This window comes from Melospiza georgiana, chromosome 4 (genome assembly GCF_028018845.1).
Source record: "Melospiza georgiana isolate bMelGeo1 chromosome 4, bMelGeo1.pri, whole genome shotgun sequence".
Taxonomy (NCBI): domain Eukaryota; kingdom Metazoa; phylum Chordata; class Aves; order Passeriformes; family Passerellidae; genus Melospiza; species Melospiza georgiana.
In genome coordinates this window covers 61,450,083-61,473,632 of record NC_080433.1, presented here as the reverse complement: position 1 = coordinate 61,473,632, position 23,550 = coordinate 61,450,083, and the positions used below count along the sequence as shown (strand labels likewise).

At 42.8% G+C, this 23,550-nt stretch overlaps 1 protein-coding gene across 4 annotated transcripts; it reads left to right on the top strand.

The window, feature by feature from the left end:
- Nucleotides 1-356: 356 nt before the first annotated feature.
- PANX2 (pannexin 2) lies at nt 357-22,487 on the top strand. Of its 4 annotated transcripts, none has more exons than XR_009114353.1 (5): nt 357-795; nt 1,176-1,466; nt 17,362-18,813; nt 19,690-19,851; nt 20,695-20,717. XR_009114353.1 is itself a non-coding variant. In XM_058022029.1 (5 exons), exons 2-4 carry the CDS (start codon nt 1,241-1,243, stop codon nt 19,807-19,809), a joined length of 1,710 nt encoding a protein of 569 aa, XP_057878012.1. In that variant the 5' UTR covers nt 357-795; nt 1,176-1,240; the 3' UTR covers nt 19,810-19,851; nt 20,695-20,781. The 4 variants fall into 4 exon arrangements, 3 of the variants coding, with proteins under 3 accessions (XP_057878012.1, XP_057878010.1, XP_057878011.1); XM_058022029.1 differs by having other exon boundaries at nt 19,778-19,851; nt 20,695-20,781; XM_058022027.1 differs by lacking the exon at nt 19,690-19,851 and having other exon boundaries at nt 20,695-22,487.
- Nucleotides 22,488-23,550: the final 1,063 nt, after the last annotated feature.

Here is a 23,550-nt window from a genome sequence, read left to right as displayed (position 1 = left end):
CCTGACGTGCCCGCAGATCCCAGACCTTCAGGGCCCGCTTGGGTGAGGGTTTCCCTTTCCCTCATCACTACCCTCTCTATCCCTCAGCCGGGGAGCTCCCGCGTACCCGCGCCCGAGCTGCCGTGTGCGGGCTCCGGGCAGGAGAAGGGAGGGGCCCCGCGCCCCGTCCTGCCGGGATCACCGTTCCCGGTGCCGCCCGTGTCCCCCCGGCCGTGCCCGGGACCCTCCCGGGGCCGCCGCTGCCCGCCGTGCTCCCGGGCCTCCCGGCGCATGCGCAGTGCCGCGGCCGCGCGGTGGCTCCTGCGGGGACGCGGGCGCCGGGGCCGCCGCGACGTGTTGCGCTCGGAGCCCGCATGGGCTGTGCCGCACTGGCTGCTGCGGCCGCGCCGCTCCCGGCCGCCCTGCTGCGGCCGCGCCCGGCTCCGCAGGCTCCAGCTGTTCGCTGGGATGCCTTAAAGGACCTCTGCCTTCCCGCAGTTCATTTCGGGCTGCTCTTGCCTCCTCCTCCTCCCCACGGCTGCGAGCGAGCCCCTTCTTGAAACTGCTCCGCACGCTATTGCTGCTCGGTGCAGGCGGGCATTTCCATGCGAGCGCCAGGCGCCCGCTGCTGAACGTGCATCAGCGCATCAGCCACCTCCCGCTCCGAGCCCGGAGCGATTTCATTACTTGTCGTGGTGCAGGGACCATTTTTCGGCAGGAAGGTCCAGTGTAAGTTTATTTTCGGCTTCCGCTCTTCTGTACGGCCGTGGGTTTTGTTCAGCATCCCCCGGGAGCCGAGGGAACCGAAGCTGCCAGGTAAATGCCCCCTTCCTTGTCTGCAGCACTTGGGGAGGCGGCTCCGGTCTGCCTGCTTGCATGGCTGCTGCGCCGCTGTTGTACGGCACGGGTTGCGAAGCGGAGGCAGCGCTTATGGCACAGCTGTCACCGGGCATCTCGTGTCGCCGCCCGCCTCTCGCGATTTGGCTCCGCAGGCTGCGGGGAGCGGGGCTGCCGTGCGCCGCACAGCCGCTGCTGCCGCTGCCGCCGGGGTCGCGGCCGCCCCGCCCGCCCCGCGCCGCCCGGGCCGGCGGGGGCTGCGCGCCGGGCCCGCGGGGCCGGGGGAGCGCACGGGGCCGCTGCGGCAGCGCGGCCCGGCCGCGGCCCCGCCGTCACCGCTGTCGGTGTTGTCCCCGCAGGCCGGGCGGGCGCCGTCCGTCCCCGGGGAAGCCCGGCGGCGTGAGGCCGCCCGCCGCCGCTGCTTATGCAACACATCATCGATAACCACCCTGACATGGCCACGGCGCTGCTGGCGGGCGAGAAGCTGAAGGAGCTCATCCTGCCGGGGCAGCAGGATGACAAGGCGGGCGCGCTGGCGGCTCTGCTGCTCCAGCTGAAGCTGGAGCTGCCCTTCGACCGCGTGGTCACCATCGGGACCGTTCTCATCCCCATCCTCCTCGTCACCCTCGTCTTCACCAAGAACTTTGCCGGTAAGGGCGGCAGGACGGGCAGGGTCGTGTGCCAGTGCATGCTGAACGAGACCCTGGTGCTGGGAGATGTCAGCCAGCCCTCGCCGTGGCGGCGGGGACAGCGGCAGGGTGGGGACAGCGGCAGGGTGGGGACAGCGGCAGGGTGGGGACGGCGGCAGGGCGGCAGTGCCGCTGCCCCGGAGCCACCTGTGCTCGGGAGGCGCCGCTGCCCCTCGCCGTGGGGGCAGGACAGCGGTGTTGCCTCGCTGGGCAGGGTGGTGCTGTCGCCGTCCAGGCCGGTCCCCAATGGGGACAGCTGCTGCCTCTTGCCCTGGCCGGCAGGCGAGGGCTGGGGCGGTGCTGGTGCTGCCCAGCCGCAGGTGAGAGCTGGCGTGGGTGTCAGAGCAGGTTAATAATGCTTGAGGTGGATCCTGGACAGGTCCTGAGCTGGACCCTGGCTGATGTCAGGCATTGTCCTGATGTTACTTCTACAGCGTGAGTGTTAACACAGCCTAGCAGGGAGAGGCTGATGCTTTCATGGAGACTGATACTATATATGGAGCCCCATACAGTGTGCTCTGCCAGATTGTGGCAGTGGAAAGAAATCACTGGTATCTCTTCTGCTGAGGGTTATCTTGCATAAACTGGTCTAAAAAGCCTGGTTTGAATGCCCATCACCACCAGCCTCAGAAGGTCACGTTTTGGTGAACCTTGAAAATTTCCGATCCAGTGAACTGTTATGGCACCTTTTGGGCCACTAGCACACGTGTAAACATTGTTTTGCTGTGTGGATTGTAGGCTTGATGAGTGTAGCTGCCAGTGCATGACTGCTTTTAATGTCCCTTGCAGCTCCATACTGAAAATCCATGGGAAATTATGAGTGCTTTAATGTGCAGGACTGACCTGGCAGATCTGACAGTCCGTAGCTTGTGAGATGAGAGTTGGCTGTAGTTAACCAGTTTAAACATACCAGAATCAGGCTCTTGCTTTGCATGCTTCTTTGGGATTGACTTCCAGTCCTTAATACTTGTTTTCATTATGAGGTGAATTAAATCACCTAGCAGTATAACTGCTTACAAGTGGAGTCTGGAGATTTTTCTTAATTATAGTTAAAACTTTTTTAATCTACCTCATTTTTTTAAAAAAATAGTTTTATAGCTCAAGATCTTCAGCCACAGTTAGTAAGAATCTCATCTTTTGGCTGGTCTTCTGGAGGTATCTTGGAGAAACCATGTTTACCAGGTACATAAAAACTGGCTCTTCATAGCAACTGAAAGACAGGTTTCAAGGTCATCTGTGGGATGCAAAAGTTTTGTGATCACTTCCTCTGCAGAGAACTAAGCTAATGAAAAGGCGATCCTACAGCAGCTCACAGGAGTGCATGCTTACATATATGCTTTCATACTGTTTGAGATGCACAGATTTGAGTACCCCTAAAGACAGCCTTGGATGCAGGCAAGGTCTTGCCCCTTTCCTGTGTGTTCTTGAGATAGGGCAGGATTGCTGGCAGAAGGCCCCTGGTGCCTCGCTGCTTGGTCAGACAGCAGCAGCTTGCTCCATGTGAGGAAACCATCTGAGGCTGCAGATCGTAGAGAAGTGTCCAGTCTGAGACTCAGATTTATACAGTGGATGTCCCTGTGTAAACTGTAGTCCACACACATACAGAAGAAAGAGGGCCTGTTGAATTTGGTCACATCTGCCTGTACTTCTGCTGTTGAGTTTATTTTGTGCTGTGGAAGACTGTTATCTAGGCTCACAGCTGTGTTCCAGATTTATTTTTCAGAAGGACTAAAGGCAATGTCACTTATGTCTACTTATGGGCTGTGTGTGCTGATTTGACCCAGTCAGATAGATAGATTATCTAGATAGATAGATAATAAGCAGTAGGCTATTGTGTCCTGCCAGGACAAAACTTATAAGATAACACAGAAAACACCTTTACATCTCTGGGAAAACGTGGGATAACGTTCATTCTCTCATATGATGTCATGTTTGTTCAGATGGTCTCAGTTAGAAAAATAATATGGGAAAAAGAAAATGTTATGCAAGAGAATGTAATGGAAAAGGTCTAAGGATCTAATAAAACTAAATAGATAACTTTTAAGCCTAAGTCAAAGAGTTCCAGGTTAATGAATTCATTTCTGCTTCCACAGAGTTCAAGAGCAAGACTTAATTAATTTTAATGTGATCTTAGTCAGATGTTGCTCTTTTAATGAAACAGTATTTACTCAGACTTCTTTGCTAAGTCATGCATGTCCAGAGATACTGACCCTGGTAATAACAATAGTTCAGCTGGATTCATGCTTACTACTGATTCTACAGTTTGTGTTGTTTCACCCATACACTGTCACCAATCTTGAAAAAAATCTAACTTTTTTGCTTTTGAATACTGCTCCTTCTGTGCAATTTAAATAGTAGCTATGCAAGTACAACCTTTGCTGATGAAATTGAGTAAGGTACCTACTGCCTTTTGGTTGTGAATATCATAATAGCTTCCCAAACTTTGCTTTGGGCCCTTGTGTGCTTATCTGATACTTGCCATTATTTTTCATTCTGTTTATGATACCCAGTGCAAGCTATGTGAAGATACCATCATGCCACTAAACTGAAAACAACCCCCTTTTCTGGGCTCTATACCACGTTACTTAATCAGTATTGATAAAGCTGTTGGAACAGTGGTGTGTGCACTCGAGACATGAAAAGGTAGTTGTCTAAAAGCAGTGATTTCTCAACACTTTTTTGCTGAGGATTGGAAGAACTCTCATGATCAGTGGATAGAGCAGATCAGAGCCTCTTATCTAGTTTATGTGTGTGCAAAGTGTAGCTGAAAGTCAAGACCAGCTGTACAGTCTGTGCAACAAGGCTGGAGAGAATTGGTCAGGCAGGGTGGGTGTCCTACCCTGGGGATATGCAGAAGGCTCCCCATCATCATGGAAAGCTGGGAGTGCCCAGGCAGCAATAGCTCTGCTGGGGACAGAGGCTGCAAGGAAGCATGAATGAAAGTAAAGTTCAGCCCTACATCAGAGGACAAAGAAAGAGCATGGTGTTTATTTAAAAGATTGTAATTGACAACCTTAAAAATCATTATGCCTGTAGTATAATATATTGTATACTCTGTTTTGCCTGTGGCTGCCTAGTGAATTATGTTGTTTTAGTGCCATGGGCAAAGTCATTGTTTAGGTAAACACATGTGCTCTTCATGTAAGTGATTTATTTGCCCTTGAGTTGGAGTGTTCTGATCTTTACATTTCTTTTGAGAAATTTAATGACAAATTACTGTTTTGGCAGCATAAAAGGCAAGACCTAATTGTTTAGCAGATACTGTGCCAATATTGTGAAAAAATCACAGTTCATCTGAGCTTAATGTGTTACAAAAGACTTTAAATTAGATACTGTGCTTTTCTGCTGTCATAAAGTCATAGAACGGTTTGGGTCATAAAGTACTTCAAAGATCATATAGTCCAGCTCCCTGCCATGGACATGAATGCCTTCCATTAGACCAGGCTACTCAAGGCCCTGTCCAGCCTGGCCTTGAACAGTTCCTTGAAGAGATGGGACATCCACAACTTCTATGGACAATCTGTTCTGGTGCCTCACCATCCTCACAGTAAAGAATTTCTTCCTTGTGTTCAATCTAAAGCAACCCTTTTCCAGTTTAAAACCACTGTCCTGCGAAACAGGCCCTGCTAAAAGTCTGTCCACATCATTCTCAAAGCCTCCTTTCAGTGCTGAAAGGCCTCAGTAGGGTCTTCCTGGAACCTTCTCTTTTCCAGGCTGGACAGCCCCAGTTCTCTCAGCCTGTCATAGAAGTTCTCCATCCCTCTGATGATTTTCATGGTCCCTCTGGTCTCACTGGGGCAGATGTTTCCTGTGCAGAGAGTTTCAGTCCTGCACATGGAGTCTCATGAGGACAGAGGGGAGGGCTCTCAACCTCCTCCGTGTTGTGCAGCCCTGTCTGCTTGGTGTCCTTACAGTGTGGCTCAAGGGGGAAAGAGGGGCTGTCATCCCTGGTGGGCTTTGGCTCTATAAATGAATCTGTAACGCAGCTAAAATGTATTGGGAGATAAGGTTTTGTTTGCATACTTCACTACTACATTGCCATCTGGGGTGCATTTGGGGTGAAACTGAGCTCTCTGCAGGAGGAAGGCAAAGGGCAGACACACTGCTAGGATGTGCTCCTGAAAGTTAATTTCAGGCTGCAAAGGAGGCAGTAAGAGCTTGACCATTGATTTCAGTGGGGACAAGAGTTCACTCTGATGGCTGAAGAAGATATGATTCTTGCTCTGGCCCCCACTTCCTAAAGCTTTTCACAGGAGGAAAGAAAGTCATGTAGCTAACCTCCTACAGTGTCATTTCTGAGTCTCCTTAATCTCCTTTGGTTTTCAAGCAAACCAGTGTGATTCCAGAAAGGACACCCCTAGAAAGTTAATTAAAATAAATCTATGAATCTATAAATCTTTTCCATTTTACTGAGCATAAGATCATCATAAAGTCATCTAGGAGCGATATTCAACTACCCAACACAAAGAAAACCCGCATGAGCACTCACAGAAGAAGAATGAATATTATTTCCCTTTCTAAAACTCAACCATGAATGGACTTCATATAAAACTAGAATATCCTCTCTTTAGAGGTCAATGTATGATGACCTTGAGGATAATAAAGTTTTTGAGGCATTTTTCTCTCACCTAGTGGATGAAATCTGTATATAATTGTGACTTTTCTGGTTTCCTGGAGTGAGGGGGCTATCAGAAGGCAGTATAGGCTAAAGGATATCTCTCCAATAGCAGTGTCCTTGTTGAGGTAACAGTGCATACAGTGGGTGGTCCCAAGGGAACTTTGGTTTGCTCTTGTTTTGTTTGAAAATTACTGATTTAAAGATAACAACTAATTTTTTATTTAAATATGAGAGCAAATGTGTTTGAAAGAGCACATGGCATAACCCCCATCAGAACAGTGACATAACCCCCATCACACCCTGTATAGTCTTAGCCATCTTCTGGAGCCCTCATGCAGATGTTTATGCAGTGCTTTGCAGAGATCCATGCTTGTATGTGACTCTCTGGAGATTTGATTTCTCATACCAAGCTTTTTATTTCCTAGCAGTTAGTTATTCCCGTGCAAACTAGAAGTAAAATACAACCAGTATGAACAGAGAGTTCAGATTTGATAGTACTGCACTCTCCCAGTGTAGGAATAGGTGACTATTCATACTGGTACTGCCTGGTGGTAAAGCAAATTTTATTGCTTGTTACTTTTGTATTTCCATTTTAGCTGCATTGAAGCCTCCTGGATTGTTTCCTTTCCTATGATAAAGGTTTTGGGATTCTTTTTATTGGAAGTGTTTCTTTCTGACCTAAGTCAGCCTTATGTTAATATTTAGTGAAAGAAATGGTATTACACCAAATTTAATTACATTTTAGAGGCTAAAGATTTAAGGTACATAGTCTTAGTCCAGCTGTAGTCTGTGTTCATTTTCAGTTTATAACTTTTTTTAGTTATAAAGTTTCAGTATCTCTTGTCAAGGCATGGTCAGTATGGATATAGATAAACAAGATCAGTCCATCAGCCTTTCCATTTTCACTTCCTTTCCAAAATGCACAGAATGTGGAGTGTTAGACTGCCAGTTTGAGGTGGGTCTGTTTGATGTTCCATGTTTTTTGTCCTTCGCTCTCCCCGGTTTTGCCATGGCACCAGTGCACACCAGCTGCAGCCAAGGGTGGGATGCTGCTGGGTCAGCCTGTGCTGTGTCCTCTCCTCCCTGGCTGGCAATGGTGCTACAGCAGCAGGTGGCAGCAGCCTTTGGTGTTGAGTGTCTCCTGGCGTTTGCTGCACCTCCAGCACACTGTTCTGCAATCCAGTAGGTTGAGAGACACTTGGCTCTCATGATGTGCTGCTTAGTTCTTTTGTATCAGTTAATGTTTTTAGTGAGTGGTTTAAACGTTCCAGTGTTGTGCTGGGTTGAGAAGCAGCCCCATCAATAATGTCTGTGAGAAGTTCTCTCTGTAAGGGACCAGACAATGGTGGGTTCCAAAGGAGATTACATTACTGGGTTTGTTGTGTTATCTTCACAATATTGAAATATTTTGGTTTCCAAACGGATGTTGTAATGGTACTGCTAAGTCATATCCCTCTTGTACAGTGCCTCACACTTTCTGTTCACAGGGAATTATTCTTTCCATATTGCAGTCATTTTTGCTTTTCCCACCCGAGCTGTTAAATGCTGGTATTTTATTAAAATTAAGCAAAGCATTCATCCAGTTGATTTTTATACTTTAGTCAAAAGCCAAGCTTTGGCATTGGTTTTCATGGTAGGTTCTTAGAACACTGCCTACAAAATACAAAGGAGGTTGCTCAAAAATACTGTATTTCTGTGTCTCTTAGCAGTGGTGTAGTTCAGCCCTCTACCATCCTTCTGCTGGAAAATTTTCATAAGAAAACAATGGAAGGAAACAGTGTTTAATGGCTGAAGTATCAGTTCAAGGTTTTATGTTATATTTTCGGATTTGTAATCATTTGCATAAGCAATGCTTGCATTACTGTGTAATACAGTATATGCATGAGTTCAGTGTCTTTTTCACTTTTCACCCTACAATATGTTTGAAATAGTAGATGTCATATTGTGAGATGGAGTTTTATTTTGTATTTCTGGTCACTTTTCTATTTCTATTTGTTTCAGATTCTGTCAGAATAATTACATATGCTTATTTAGGTGACTTACCTAATAGATGGCTTTTGATCTTACTTTCCATTTTTTCTCTCCAACTGCACTTAAAGAAAGTGAAGATGGCATTTTCCCAAGTGACTTTGTTAGTGCTAAGAGTACAGAGCTGGATTGTTCAGTGTATGACAAAGTGATGACACCACTGCAGAAATTGTTCTGAGGTGATATTAGCAGAGAAAAGAGGATTTAGGGAGGGTAGCAGTACCACTTAAGTGCTTTCTTAGCACATGTTTTTTAAAAGGAATACAATGATGCAAGCACCCACAGGCTGGCTGCAGTTTGGCTGTTTGCATTGCTGATGGAACTTTTCCCAAAGGATAAGGGCCCTTTACACACACACAAACTCAAGGTGTGCACAGGATACACTAGCTGGGACTCTGTGAGCTTTGATTGTTTAAAGATTTCCAGTTCCACAGGTGAAGGGTGAATAGAAAGGTATTCTTGAGGAAATGCATGAGCTTTACATCACACCACTGCAGTTCCTAGGGACTGCAGATATTTTTTCTGTCATAAATTCCATTTCTCAGACCTCATCAACTCACATGCATCATCATTTTTTAATCATGTCTTTAATGACCTGTTTGCATTATTAACCCCTTTATTTTTTCAAGTGTCATATGTGGGAAGAGGTCCAAAATACAGATGAATTTTAGCTTACTACATACTTTCAGATAACCAACAGATCTGAACAGACGGCAAAAAATATTTCTATTTAAGAGCTACCTAATTTATTCACCTTTGACAAAAGGAAGCCTTGTGAATAAATAAAGAGTAAGGTCAAGACTGTTTTTCAAAGCTGAATTATTTGAGGCTCTTTGTTGTCTATAAACTAGATAGAAATCATGCATCCATGATGTAGAGGAAATTTCAGCTTATGTGGTTTCTTACACGTATAAAAGTCTTCAGGAAGAATCTGCATCATCACTGAAATCCTTGGGTCCTCTCAGTATTAAAAATAGCTGCAGTGGACACGCTCAGTATGTGTATATGTTTACAAAAGCTGAATAATTTCACAGTAAACCAGCATAATTCTTGTAGATTCCTTCTTTTCCACATGATACAGGATTTATTCCAAGAAAAACATTGAAATCAGGAAACACATTTCCATCGCTGGGGATTTTGTCTCAGGCTTGTATTACACTCTTGCATTTGAATGGATGCAGCTGTTCACTGTGATAGCAGGCACAGTTAGCAAGCTTTGGGGGTTTGTTTGCTTTCCTTCAGTGGCACCAAGCCTGTCATGCAGGCTGAGTTCATGGAGCAGTGCTGCAGCCAGGTGCTGAGGTGTGTGGTGGGGTTTTTGCAGCTCACAGCTCAGTGACTGGACTCAGTTTCTGGAGTTTCAGTTTAATTTTAGTTTTATGATGATGTAATTATTTCACATTTTGAGGTTGAGGTACCTTACCTTCTGTGAGATTGATGTTTTCCTCAGGAGGTCAGGAGCCCTCCACACTGGAATGGCAGAGGCTTGGGAGCCTCGGGTGGTGGATTGTTCTGTCTCTTCTGTGATGAATCAAAACAGTTCTGATGCTTCACAAAACCCAATTTCTCTACACATGGAGGAGCCAGTTTTCCAAAAGCAGCAGAGCAGCCATCTCTGGCCTCTAAATACTATGTTATTAACATAATATTATTACGTAATGAGCTAACTGTTGGTCCTTTTCTTCTTTTTCAATATTAATTTTTCCGGGTGCTGTACTTTATGCCAAGAGGTACTTAATACAAGCCATCTTTTTAATTTCTAGTCATTAAATAATAATAATAATGCAATAGAAAGAACATGCTGTTTCCTCTTGCTTTCTGTGATTGTATTTTGTACTCGACCCTTGATTTAAGAAGCCACCACAGTTCATGTCTCACCAGTTTCACTGGATTTTCATGATTCATTTCATTTCAGCATTTATTCTTGCAGTTCCTTCAGGTGTTACTGCAGTCCACGTTATCATCCTCTCTGAGTGCATGTAATTGCTTTGGGGTTCCATCTCTAGAGGGCAATTTTTGACCTCTGCAAAACATTAAAATATTATTTTCACACCTTACTACTTCTCCTATGCAGAAGATCTGTACATCACTGAAATTCCACTCACCTCCTCATGCAAGCACTAAATTTAGAAGTGAACGTTATTCAGATCTCTTTTGTAGGACTGACTGCATGGCTGAATTTCGTTAATTATATTTAGATTAATACATTCCTTTAAATTCAGATCTAACCTTCCCTCAAATCTTGGCACCAATAGTCAGCCACTATAAATAAGGTCTCTTTTCAGTGACTTTACCGTGCTGCATGGCCACCACATGGTAGAGGGCAGCTCATGACTGAGGACACATTCCTCTGTAGGAGCAGCCTGAGGGATTTCATCTAAGTGTTTCTGCACCTTCCTCAAAACAGCTGCTGTTTCCAATACACACCAGACAAGCAGGAGTAGGTGTCTGGTGTTCCTGACTAACCTGGGCAGGTGCACAAAGCCTGAAGCCTCAGATTTCCAGTAAGTGTGAGTACATCAGCTGCTTTTAGAAGAGCCAGAGTCTGTTACATACAGGGAATATGGTTCTGTGAATTTATAAATACACCAGGAAAGTGCATTGTTAATTCGTTGATTCTACAGATCCAAAATATTTGCACTTCAAGCAGCAGTTCTGCAAGGCAAAAAGACCCAAATTGGAAATACAGGGAGACCTGCTGCTACCCCTGCACTTCAGTTACCCTTGTGGGTGAGCCATTGCCAATCAATCTTTGAAATTGCTTATCCGCAGCTCACTCTTTATGACTAATCCTTACAGAGTATAGGCAAATAAAACCCAATAGCAGCAGTGGTTTCCTGTCTCATTTTTTTAGGGACTTTCTTTTCAAGATTTTTTTCTTAAACAGGACAAGTGGTTTCAGAGATTGGGCAAAAAAGGCTTTGCTGATCATGGAGAAATTTGTACCTTAGGAAGACTTCATGGGCATGAAACCTCTATTCAGACTGGAAAGAGTATTCCCTAAGAAAGGTAAAGGTATTTTCTCTTTATTTCAGTAAAACTAGTAATTTTTAATAATTAGCTTGCTGAGTTAAGGCTTTGTTTGATGTATGTTTTCTCATTCATATGAGTAAAGTCAGTGAGTTCAATAGGACTGTATGACACACAAAATTAATATCAGGGATCCATCCTTACCTTGTACTAATTTCTAGCCTTTAAATGTCCTTTAAGTAAAGTAGTTTAAATAAAGTAGTTAAAATAAGTGAGTTTTTCCTTTTGCTGACAGTTAATTTGGGTATTAGCTAGCATTTGTTAAAATAATTTGAAGCAGAATTACATATTCCTTGTGGACGGTGTGACTGGGATGGAAGACATGTATACTGTGTAGATGATATTTTACTTTCTTAAACTACATTTTCAACCTCAATAACATAAATGTTCTTATTCATTTTTTTTCAGAGAGAAGAGGATCCAGGACATTTCTTCTTTTCCATTTAAAAATTGCTGAAAAAGTACTAAATAAATTATTTCTGTTTCTAAAAATAAACAGTTTGCCTCCTGCTTTCTTGTGCAATCCTTTTAGTACTCAAGATGAATGAGGCATGTATGCAGATAGCTTCCATGTATGTGCCACAGAGCAGTATGATAAGGAATACCCTTGTTAAATACCAGCATTTATTGCTGAATTCAGGGAGTTTCTAATTTGTTTTGTCTATTAGAAACATGGTCAGGGAGATTCAGAGATTCTACCTCAATGTTGGATTTCTCCTTGGAGACAAGAGGAGAGGTCTGCACAAGGAGTGCTTCAGAGATCCTGGCTGGATTGCAGCTTACCTGCAGAGGCAGGTTGGGCACAGGAATGAGGATGATTTAGAGCTCTCTCCAAGAGGGCACAGTGCCAGTTGCTAGGAGGCACTAGGCTAGCATGAGTGTGCAGTATATTTACCTCAGAAACTGCAGTTATCAATATCCTTCCCTGATACTTAGCTGGGGTCTCCAGCTCGAGTGTTCAGGCCCTTGTCCAGAGGCTGGAGATGCAGCCTGTTCACAGTACCTGATCACCAGCTCTGCTGCCTATGCCCTGGGTGGGGTACTGACAGTCACATGGAATGTTAACTAGGTCCTTGAAGAAATCTTCCCACAAGAGCATACTTACCTTTGCCTTGAATTGAATTCTTGCCTTGCAAGAATTTTCTTTTTATATTTTTGTATTATATTTTCTCAAAACTGTTTCGATTTTTTCTGTCTGCTGTTGGAAAATTTTACTGTTTCTTTTGCTTTACGCAATTATTGCGTTTGAATGCTAAATAATGCATTTCAGTGGGAAGATTAATGAAGAGTGATTTCTTTTTCTAGAGTGAATTCTAAAAGCTGGAGGTCACAGGAGGCATATGCAATTTTTTATCATGGTTTATATTTTGGCAAATATACTTTATTCCACTGGGAATGTATTAGGTATAAAAAATCATTTGCCCTGTTATGTAGGAGCATATACTGTTTATTATTAATATTTTTTGTAGTTCCTACCAAAGCACTCTAAATGTGTATTTTGCAGCCTGAAAAAATGGTGTTTAATTCAGGGCCTCTCAAAGAGCACAGCTGAATGTATATTAAGGTATGTGGAGGTTGGGGGACCACTGAAAGGAGGTGGCTGACCTTGGGTTGGGAGCAGTAGGAGTGGCAGTGTGTGCCTGCAGGAAGCCCACAGGCATTTCTCCAAGCCTTTTCTAAAAGCAGCAGACTTGACAGCTCCTGGTTTCAGTACTCTGACACTTCACTCCTTTCCATGCTATCTGGATTCTTTCTAAAGAAGTGTTTGTGAGCACAACCCCTTCCATTATCCCTCTCCCTACCCTGAGTGTCTTCTGCAGCCATGCACTTTCATTCCCCTGAGATAAGAGTTCTGTGCCACAGCACCTCCCTCAAGTCACTTCTCTCCCTTTCAGAAATGCTGAATATGATGGGATGGGGTGAGATGTTGCAGAATGAGGAATGTGAAAAAACTTATCTGCCAAGGGATTTTAATTTCTCAAGTGGCATAACACACAACTAAGTAATTCTGTGTTGTTTATTTCATCTTGATTGCATGTCTGAAAAATGCAGTCAGATCTCTCTCATACCTTATCCTAGGGGACAATTCTGCAGATTTCTAGAAGCTACTTAGGTGCATAGTGAGCAGGATAAAATGTATTTATGTGCAATTGTTGAAAACATCTGACATATTGAAAAAAGGGAAATGAAGCTTCTTAGTGTGCATGTTTAGGCTTAAGTTAGTATGAAAAAATCATCACATATTACCATCAAAGCCTTTTTTTTTTAATGTAGTAATTACTAGGAATATATCTTTCAAGGAGCAGAGAGACAGATTATTTTTATAGGCTTAAAACTAGACAACGTTGAGAGGATGACCAATCCACTCAGCCATAATAATGCTCCCTAAGCTTTTAAAAATTTTCTTTACAACACTTTACTTCATTGCTGTACACAGTTAAACTGTGGCATCTCAGGAAAAGGCTGTGTTTCATGGTGGCTGGAATGGCTATATGAAAAAGGACCTTCACAAACTGTGTAATTTTCACCATGAAAGAAGAGTATCAGTAGAAACTTTCTATATTTATGAATATAAAGTTAAAAGAAAATGCATTTTGTATATTGCATGATCCAACACCAGAGCTGTGATTTTAACACCATTGCAATCTTTTTTTAATGCTACTTGCCTATCAGGAGAACATTGTAAAACAAGCAAACAAAAAAAACTGCTGTGTCTTCTTGCCAAGTGCATTAAGCAGAGGTCTCCCAGCTAAGTGAGTTATATGTGTGAGAACAACGTGTTCCTCTGCTGTCCTCATCAGATCTGCATGTCAATATCCAGCTATACATCGCTGCCTTTCATAACAAAATCAGCTACTGACATGGTGGTTTTCTTTTTCATTAATTAATGATGGACACAGGCTGCAGTAGAGAAGAAACAGTTCCATACCCTGCTGTACCTGGATCAAACACCTTCGGGGTGTTTGTTAAATGCCAGGTTAAATGGTGCCACTGTCTAAGAAGGAACATTCACAAAAACTAACTCAAAACCTGGTGTGGATCCTGCTTGGCAGCCTCTTGTCAGTGCAGAGAGACAGGTTCTTTGTCCAGGCAACAGCTAAATGATTTTGCTTTGAATCACTTCAGAAGGGAATTCCTCTCTTCTCAGTTGTCTGGACCATTTTCTAGGGGAATGAGCTTCTAGGTTTGATGCCATGCTTTGTGAGTCAAGTCCTGCTAAATATCCCTGTGGAATAACTTTACCAAAATTTATGACATTATCTGGCAGTAATTATAGCTCAAAGATAGTGCTTAGAGAGGTTGTGGCAGCCCCATCCCTGGAAGTGTTCAAGGCCAGGCTGGGTGGGGTTTTGAGTAGCCTGGTCTAGTGGAAGGTGTCCCTGCCCATGGCAGGGGGACTGGGACTAAATGATCTTTAAGATCCCTTCCAGCCCAAACCAGTCTGTGATTCTATGATTCTATATTAGAAAATACCATCTGAATAAAATTATGTTGGAACCCCACTGCTCTCACTGCAATCAGTTAACAGAAGTCCCACTGGCTCTACAGAGGATTTGTTTTTATCTGAAGAGTCTTGGGATTTACATGTTATACAACGAAAATCATGCCAATTTTGCAAATATGCAAAGAAAATACTAGACTAGTAGCAACAAGGTACAAAACATTGAGTAAGAGTGGGACACCATGCTCAGCTGGCCAAATAAATTAGAGATCTTTTACAACCTCACAGACAATTAGATCAGATAAAAACAATTTGAACAGAGGAAAAGAGAGCAAATTCCTCTCAAGTGACGTTTGCTTTTCCTACTGTTTGGGACAGCTTCACTTTGTAGCCTGTAATGCAGCTGGTCTGTCCAAATTTAAGTTCTGAAGCTCTTTAGACTTTTTTCACCAAAGCAGTGGCAGTGGATGGAGTGCAGTTAGTCTATCAGTGATCTGTCCAATGTAATTGTAAAATATTAAGACATTTTCGTTTTTTTTTTTTTTTTTTTTTTTTTTAATTTTTAAAGGAAAAAGATAGTGGATTGTTGTTGTATATATATACAGTTTTGGCAAAGGTCACCCTAGCTTTTGGGTCTCAGTGAAGAGAACTGAAAGAACTAATCAGTTTATTTTATAGCAGTAACTGATGCAGGAATCAAAAAATAGTCCTTATGGCTGATTTGTAGCAATACTTGCTGCTGTTTTCCCAAGTATTTGTGATGTTGAGACCTGGGAGAAATGAACTCATGTCTGCCAGAGAAAACATGGTTTCATATTGGAAAGTTCTACTGGGCTTAGGGATACCCAATTCAAAAAAATTCTGCTTATGAGAAACATAGCATTCTGCTTTGCCTTTTTTTACCCCATGGGGACATTTTTACATGTTCTGTTTGGTCTCCTGGAGAATTCTACAAGTCTTTGACAATAGGAGATTAATTTTTTTGTATGCATTCCTTCCTGGGTGGGGTTGGGAGGCTGCATAATTATGAAACCAATGGAGTCAATGAGCATTTTTCATGTTACATATGGCTGTAAGTACACAAAAATAGTCTAAATTAAAGGGCTTTAATCCATCCTCTGAGACTGAAGTTAGCTCATTTTAAAATAGTCTTCAAAAACTATATTAAAGTATTTGCAGGGCATGCTCACTTTACATGCTGTCTTGAGTAGCAGCATTTATTCTGTCAACTCTGTTTAAGTTGGTAGTATTAATTCTCTCTAGGTCACAGAAGAGGTTTGTACCTCGACACCAAAGAACTAACTTTAGCTGTGCTCACATGTGAAAAGTAACTGGTCAAGTAGGAGTCATTTGTTAAGCCAAAGATTAGTGGGATTTGCCTTTCTATTAATTTTAAATATTCTATTTGTTGTTGTCAATATGATTTTTTTTTCATTTTCATTATTAAGAGAACAGTGTCACCATGCTCTTCCAGGGAGCTCTTCTTGATCTGGATTGTAAACTTTATTCAGAGCCAGAGCAGGCTTGGTGTTCTTGAGCAATTCTCAAGTCAAGAGAGCATGCCTTTTCCTATGGGCTTCATTCTGGGAAGTTTTTTAAAGGTGTACCAGAACACTCTAAAATATATTCTCTTTGTTCTACCTGTCAAAACATGAAAACATGGTCTTCCTCTTTGAATAGGATGTCTTCATAATGGTCGTTGTTCTTTGGGAAATTAATGCTGCTTTAGATTTCACAAGTTTTTTCTCTCTTTCATGTATTGCTAGGAAAAAAAGATCATGTAAGAACATAATTTATCTACTGGGTCAGGACCTTTATCTCAACATTCTGATGATGATGGTAAAATACAAATGTTTAGAAGGAGTGTTAAAATAGACAAGTAGGTGGTGTAATTTCCTTTGACAAACCCTTTCTGTCCTCCACCAGACTATGACTGAAATATTTCCTGAGAGAAAAATGGCATCACTGTGAATTTACTAATCCTTGCTATACTTTCTCTCCTATTACTTTGTCTGATTTCTTTCTTGATCCCCAGTATCTGTTTCTTCCGTAATACAGTCTGAGGGCAAGTTGCATTTAATTACACATTGTGTAAAAATATCAAAGTTACAGTTTCAAATGTAGACTTTAATTTTCATACCAATGAATAGTTAACACACTAGATTCTGTCCTGGTCAGTAACATTTTTATTCAAGAATATTAGCTGAGAGGGATACAGTTGACTAAATCTTTGTATGTCTCGAGTTTCATTTTTTTTTCTCTCATATCAAATGAGTTGACTTTGTTAATAATTATTAAAAACATTGCCTTAAGCTACATCTAACTTATTTCTATATAGAAGAATTCTTAGCTGGGATAAACCTTAAATTTCATATAATTTTCAGCATTTGCATGGAACGTTCTCAGCTACTAGCTTTGTAGTGAATATCAGGTCTTTTAGCTTTACAGAGTTCACGTCACAGTTGCTCAGGATATTGTTTTCAGAGAAGTCATTAAACCAAAATATGTATTTCTTGCTGACATTTCTAACTCAGGGTCATTCTAAAACTTTCAGGTAAATGGTTTTGCCGTAGGGTTTGTGAGGATGTGTTCAACCTGAGCTGGCTAATAGATGTGGAGGGCTTAATGGTCATGTGAAGATACAGTAAAATAAAATTGATATAATCTGAAATGTTTATTTTCCAGAGCCCCTTTTGTAGGTTAAATGCACAGCAGTGACTTTTCTCTCTGTTATACAGAGGAGCCAATATACTGTTACACACCACACAACTTCACCCGCGATCAAGCCTTGTATGCCAGAGGATATTGTTGGACAGAATTAAAAGATGCCTTGCCAGGAGTTGATGCCAGCCACTGGCCCTCCTTGTTTGAGCATAAGTTCCTACCTTATGCGCTGCTGGCTTTTGCTGGGATAATGTACATTCCAGCTCTGGGCTGGGAATTTCTGGCCTCCACTCGACTGACTTCGGAGCTTAATTTTTTGCTTCAGGAGATCGATAACTGCTACCACCGTGCAGCTGAAGGGCGGGCACCAAAAATAGAGAAACAGATTCAGTCCAAAGGCCCAGGGATAACTGAGAGAGAGAAAAGAGAAATCATTGAGAATGCAGAAAAGGAAAAAAGCCCCGAGCAGAACTTGTTTGAGAAATATCTGGAAAGAAGAGGACGAAGTAACTTTTTAGCTAAGCTTTATCTTGCAAGACATCTGTTCATCATCTTTTTAAGCATCATACCAATCACATACTTATCCACCTACTATGCTACACAGAAGCAAAATGAATTTACATGTGCACTAGGTGAGCCTCCAGACAAAACGAGCAGCTCCAAATTGCACATCAGAGTGAACTGTAAACTGCCATCTGTCCAGCTCCAGCGGATTATTGCTGGTGTGGATATTGTTCTCCTCTGCTTCATGAACTTGATAATCCTCATCAACTTGATTCACCTCTTCATATTCCGCAAGTCTAACTTCATATTTGATAAACTGAACAAAGTCGGAATAAAAACCAAGAAACAGTGGCAGAAGTCCCAGTTTTGTGATATTAATATTTTGGCCATGTTTTGTAATGAAAATAGGGACCACATTAAGTCATTGAACCGTCTGGATTTCATTACAAATGAGAGCGATCTGATGTACGACAACGTGGTGCGCCAGCTGCTCGCGGCGCTGGCCCAGTCCAACCACGACGCCACTCCAACCATGCGGGATTCAGGGATCCAGACCATAGACCCAAGCGTTGATCCAGCAGACATTGATGCCAATGAACAGCTCATCATTAAGAGGCCAAGGAAGAAGATGAAATGGATCCCGACCACCAATCCCCTTCCCCAGCCATTCAAGGAGCAGTTAGCCATCATGAAGGTGGAGAACCACAAGCCTGATAAGCCCAAGCCCGTGCGGAGAAAAACAGCGACCGACAGCCTTATAGCTCCTCTGTTGGAGTCTGCTGCAAAGACCTCACAGCAATCATCCGCTCACAAGAGCGAGCCAAATGCCATCCCAAGCACAAGCAGTGAAAAAAAGCACACACGGCACTTTTCCTTGGATGTTCATCCATATATACTCAGTAGCAAAAAACCCAAGCCAGAGGTTCAAGCCATGCCCTCGATGCCTACATCAAAAAGCCAAGAGGGTGGATTTTTAAACCAGGAAGAGAATGTTGTAGTGCATGTTACCTCCTCTCTCAAAGGTACAGTATGCCATAATGCCCATAACACCTCCACAGGCCATAATATACATAGCAATCTTAAGGAACTCAGAGTTTATTGAAACTGTTTGACCTACCTTGCTAGATTTGGGGATAGCTGGTAATCTCAAGGTTTGCAGGTCTCAGAAATAGAGGTTCTCTCTCTTAAACAACTGTATGGAGGGTAAGGATTATTCCAGGTAGAGCTGTACAAAACAGGCTGCAGGCTGTTGGTGTGGGTAATCTTTCAAATGTAAGCAGGTTTTCACAACTACAAATGTGGGCATGCTCTGCCAAGGAAATGAGGAGCATTTGGCTTCCAGGATACCCTTCCTGCTCCACCAGCACCTGGCACATTTCAAACCTGCCTTATTTTCAAGTCATACGGAAACTGCCATGGTAGATGACAGTACCCTGAACAGTAACAGCCCCTTAGGGGTGTGTGGGAGACTATTAATGGCAGTTAAAGCTGCCTGTGGAAAAAAGATCTCTTGGACTACCAACTCTCAGGGGTTGTCATATGTTTTTCACCTAGATAATTGAAACTCAGCTTGTTGACATTGTTCTTCACGCACACTTTAAATTGCCCTGTGTCCTATGTGGACCAGAGGATGGATGTTCTGAAGTGTGGGTGCTGGTCAGGGATTCAGGATTTCTGCCTTTCCCTTCCCATGTGGCCTTACAGGAGATGCTCTTTCTGTGCCTCAGTTCCCTGTGGGTCCTGTAAAGCCTGTCCCTTTCCTAACTCAAGGGACTGTTTCAAATATATAAGTAATTGCTATGAACTAGGATGATGAGGAAAGCCATTTGAACATTACAAAAAGTGATAGATCAGTAAATAAACTGATAGAGAGATATCTTCTTGTTTATTTTTGTAAGCTACTGACATAAGAAAGAAGCACAATGCAGTTGAAGTTACAGAAAAATCTGTACGTACTTAAAGCAATGGCTCTCATCTCATTACAAGCTAAGACCTCCCTCTGGGCTTCGACAGACTGACCTCTACCGTCACCCCACTGCCCAGCAAAGAAGTGATTTGAGGTATAAAAGTTTCTGTCACTTCCAAATCCCTATGCTCCCTAGAGTCCTCCAACTCCCCAATGTGCATGTGAGCTATTCTACAGCATTCTTTATCCAGTCACCTGCTCTGATTTCAACTCCTCAAAACTTCTGGGGTTTTCTGGTTCAATTACCTTAATCTAAATTAGTGCTTGAATATTTTAAGGACAAAAAATAATTACTGGAGTTTTGACGCTCTGTGACTCCCTATTCACATTAAAAATTTTCAACTTTGTTTTTGAGTTAGACCTACATTGCAGTCCATCAGGTAAGGCAGACTTATAAATTCTGGAAAGAGACTTCAGTTTATGACAAATTGCTGAGTTCTTTCTAAAGACAAGTGGCTTACAATGTGTAACCACTGGTTTTTCCCATTGAAAATATCAATGCCTTTTGTATTGCATCCTGTGGATTTCAATAGTCATTGCATTTGTCAAAACATTAAATAATACTGTTTTAAAAACACTGACCAGGCTAGGAGGGGAATAAATATACTTTTCAGTTGTTTTGGGTTTTTTTCCTTCATTTTACAAAAATATCATTCACATAAGGAAGCATGAGCATGCATAAAAAAGAGTGAGATTTAGAAACCCCTCTTCTTGTTTGTCCTGTTTCCCTGAGCTTACGACCCTGTTGTTTTCAAACAGTCCTGTTTGGATTTCTCAAAGGGTCCCAAAAAAATTCCGCTTGGGATCCTCTTCTGATCCCACTGAAATCAGTGGCGAGACTGCCAATGCCTTGTATTGGTTCAGGACACTCCTCGCTGATGGACTGGAATGGTGGGAGACTACCTGTCCTTCATCTGTGTGTTTTGTTCTCTTGTAGACACCCCTCACCCTGCAAAAGAGATCCTGTACTCATCCGAGGCATGCAGAACTGTGCCCGCGGCTGCGGCTTTTGTCACGTGCAACCACAACCACATAGCCACCACTGCTGCTGCCACCAGCGTGGCTCTGAACCAGGTCAAGCCAGAGCCCGCTCCTGCTCTGAGCTGCAACCCAGCCCACCCCTTGCTGCACATCAACACGCTGTACGAGGACCACGAGGAGGAGGTGTCCAGCATGATGGACAATGGCATTCACTCTCCGGCGGAGCCCGGGGAGATGCTCTCCATCCCCACGCCCAAGCAGATCCGGCTGGCGACATTTGACGAGCCCATGGCCATGGTGAGCTCGGTGGAGTACTGAGGGCAGGCCCGGGAGCGCTGGCCTCGGTCCCTCCCACAGCAATGCAACTCACTGCATGAGCATGGAGAGTTTTCTCACGGACTATCGCTTCTGGTAATAACGCCAAACGGTCCTTCAGGATCACATCATAAGCACTGGCAGTCATTTGCAAAATAGAATAAAGGAAATCTGGTGGAAATAGACCTTTAACACTAAGACAAACCATTAGCTCTAACTCTAAACTATAGCTTCCTGATTGAAATGGGAATTAGCACAATTTATGAACATTAAGAGTCTAATGGCATGCCACAGCAATTTTAGTGAGTGTTTAAATCCTTTGCATTCAGAATCACTGATTAAACTTAACATGGAAGTGAGGTATACTTCTTAATGGCAGCAGTTAAATAAGAGTTCTTTTCTAAGCAGGGAGGATTTTTTTTTTTTTATTCAGGATTATGAAAAAGTTATATGCAAGCAAAATTTGTGTTTGTTTGTTTATTTAGCTCACTGATGTTGGGCTTGATGAAGACTTAGCTGAAAGGGCCTTACTACCACCAGCATTTAAGTGCAAAAGATTGACACACTCAATCTCTTGCATTTATAAATGAAAATACCTGAATTATGCCCCGCCCTTTAACATGCTTATATGTTTGATGGAAGATGATTAAATTAAGAGTTTATTTTTTTAAATATATTTTACCATGGAAAAAATTACTTTAATAACTTTTCAAACCAGGTGTTACTTTTAACAAAATGTGTAGAAGAGAGTCATTGTAGCTGCTTATTTTTTCATAGTGTATTTATGAACCAGGTTAGAAACTTTCATGGGTGCTTCACTGATACGAACAACCTTACAGGGGTCATTACAAAATATCTTACAAAATATGAAACCAGCAAACCTGTTTTCAAATAACACACAGTTAAAGAAGTCTATTAATTCAGTTCTACAGATTTGGCTAGTCCTTGATTCAGCAAAAATTAAGGCCATGGATGACACTGAAATGACTCATGTCTAAAACTAAGCACACACTGAAATGGCTTTGCTGGATCTGGGCTCTAGTGAAGGCAGACAATAATGCTGCAGTATGTGCTATCACTGATTCAGTATTTGCCATCCTTGGCTCAAAGCACATCTTCATGCCCATTTTCCTATAATTATGATATGTGTGATCTAATAGAAAACTCTAGTATAACTAAAACGTCTATAAAAGTGTATCATGCAATAACCATTCTCAGCAAAATTATAGTGAAACAAAAAGTGACTGTGTAAAACAATATTCCTAGCTGCATTCAGAATTACAGACTGTGTGTGTTTGCTTCAAAATTATGTATAATGGTAGAAAAAAATATGCAGCACAAATATGGGACTGAAATCTTGAGTTTATTTTTAATTTATTACCTCAGACATGGATATATTATACCAATATTTAATGAAAATAGTACTGAAAATAAATGCCTATTATTCTGAATATTTTAATGTGTACTACTTCCTAGCTTAGTGTTACAACCAACCCCTTAAGCAGGGAAACTGAAGTTCTTGTCAATAGATCCCTTGGGGTGGATTAGAGTAAAATGACACTGAATCACCAGTGTACATTTTTGAGGCAAGTTTATTTTAAAACAAATTGGTTGCACTGGAAAGGAGCCATTTTGTTTCTTCTCTATACAATTATAAAAATATGACAAAGAAAGTATATGAGGAGAAGAAAGAAAGAGATGGGAAGGACAAGAGTAGATAGTGGGGAGGAAAGGTGTCACTGCCCATGGATCTGCAAAAATACTTGATTGTTGCAATTTTGATGTCCATGGTTGGAGTCATCAGGGCAGTCTTGATCTGTTGGGGCCAGCACCCAAACAACAAAGAGTTTGACAGCCTATGTACATTCAGGTTTATGTGGGAATGCCCCAGTAGTTCCCCCAGGGAGGGGTTTTCTTTGGGGGTCTTTTGATGGTTTGTGGCCCCTTCCAATGACATGGTTGCTTCTTTGGTCCTGTTCCTGACTGTGCCAGCTGTGCCTCCTTAGGCAGGAATAGCTTCAGGCCCCTGTATGAGTGCCCAACACCTGCCCTGGGAGGGAGTTTTATGCTGTCAGCCTTGCTGGGGGAGAAGAAATTGGTATGATGAAAAGCACTACCTCATCTCTGCAGGATGGGCTTCTTAACAGCCTTTTACCTTATCTGGCATAAAAATGCTTTGTTGAAGACATCAATCCCATGTTACGAGGGAAACAACAGCCAAGCCCAACCAGCCCATCCAAGCAAAGTTCAGTCCATCCCACATCATTACATTTTATGATAAGCAGTATGCAGGACCTGTGATTTACATAATGGAAAACCACCATTCCCCTTACATTAATTAAATCAGTTGTGCCCACTGCACGGCCTCTTTGGCCTGAACAGCCCAATCCCATAATGGGTGCTGCCAGCAGGGCAGAGGGTTGGGGACAGCTGGAGGAGCTGGCTGGAACACCCTGAGCTCTCGGAGCTGAGGGGGGACGTGGAGCTCAGTCCTGGG

What these genes read in the sequence shown, in the direction of transcription:
- PANX2 (XM_058022027.1), top strand. Translation starts at nt 1,241, where the DNA reads ATGCAACACATCATCGATAACCACCCTGACATGGCCACGGCGCTGCTG. An exon ending in CTTCACCAAGAACTTTGCCG is followed by an intron (nt 1,467 to 17,361) that starts GTAAGGGCGGCA and finishes TCTGTTATACAG; the next exon opens with AGGAGCCAATATACTGTTAC. An exon ending in TGTTACCTCCTCTCTCAAAG is followed by an intron (nt 18,814 to 20,694) that starts GTACAGTATGCC and finishes GTTCTCTTGTAG; the next exon opens with ACACCCCTCACCCTGCAAAA.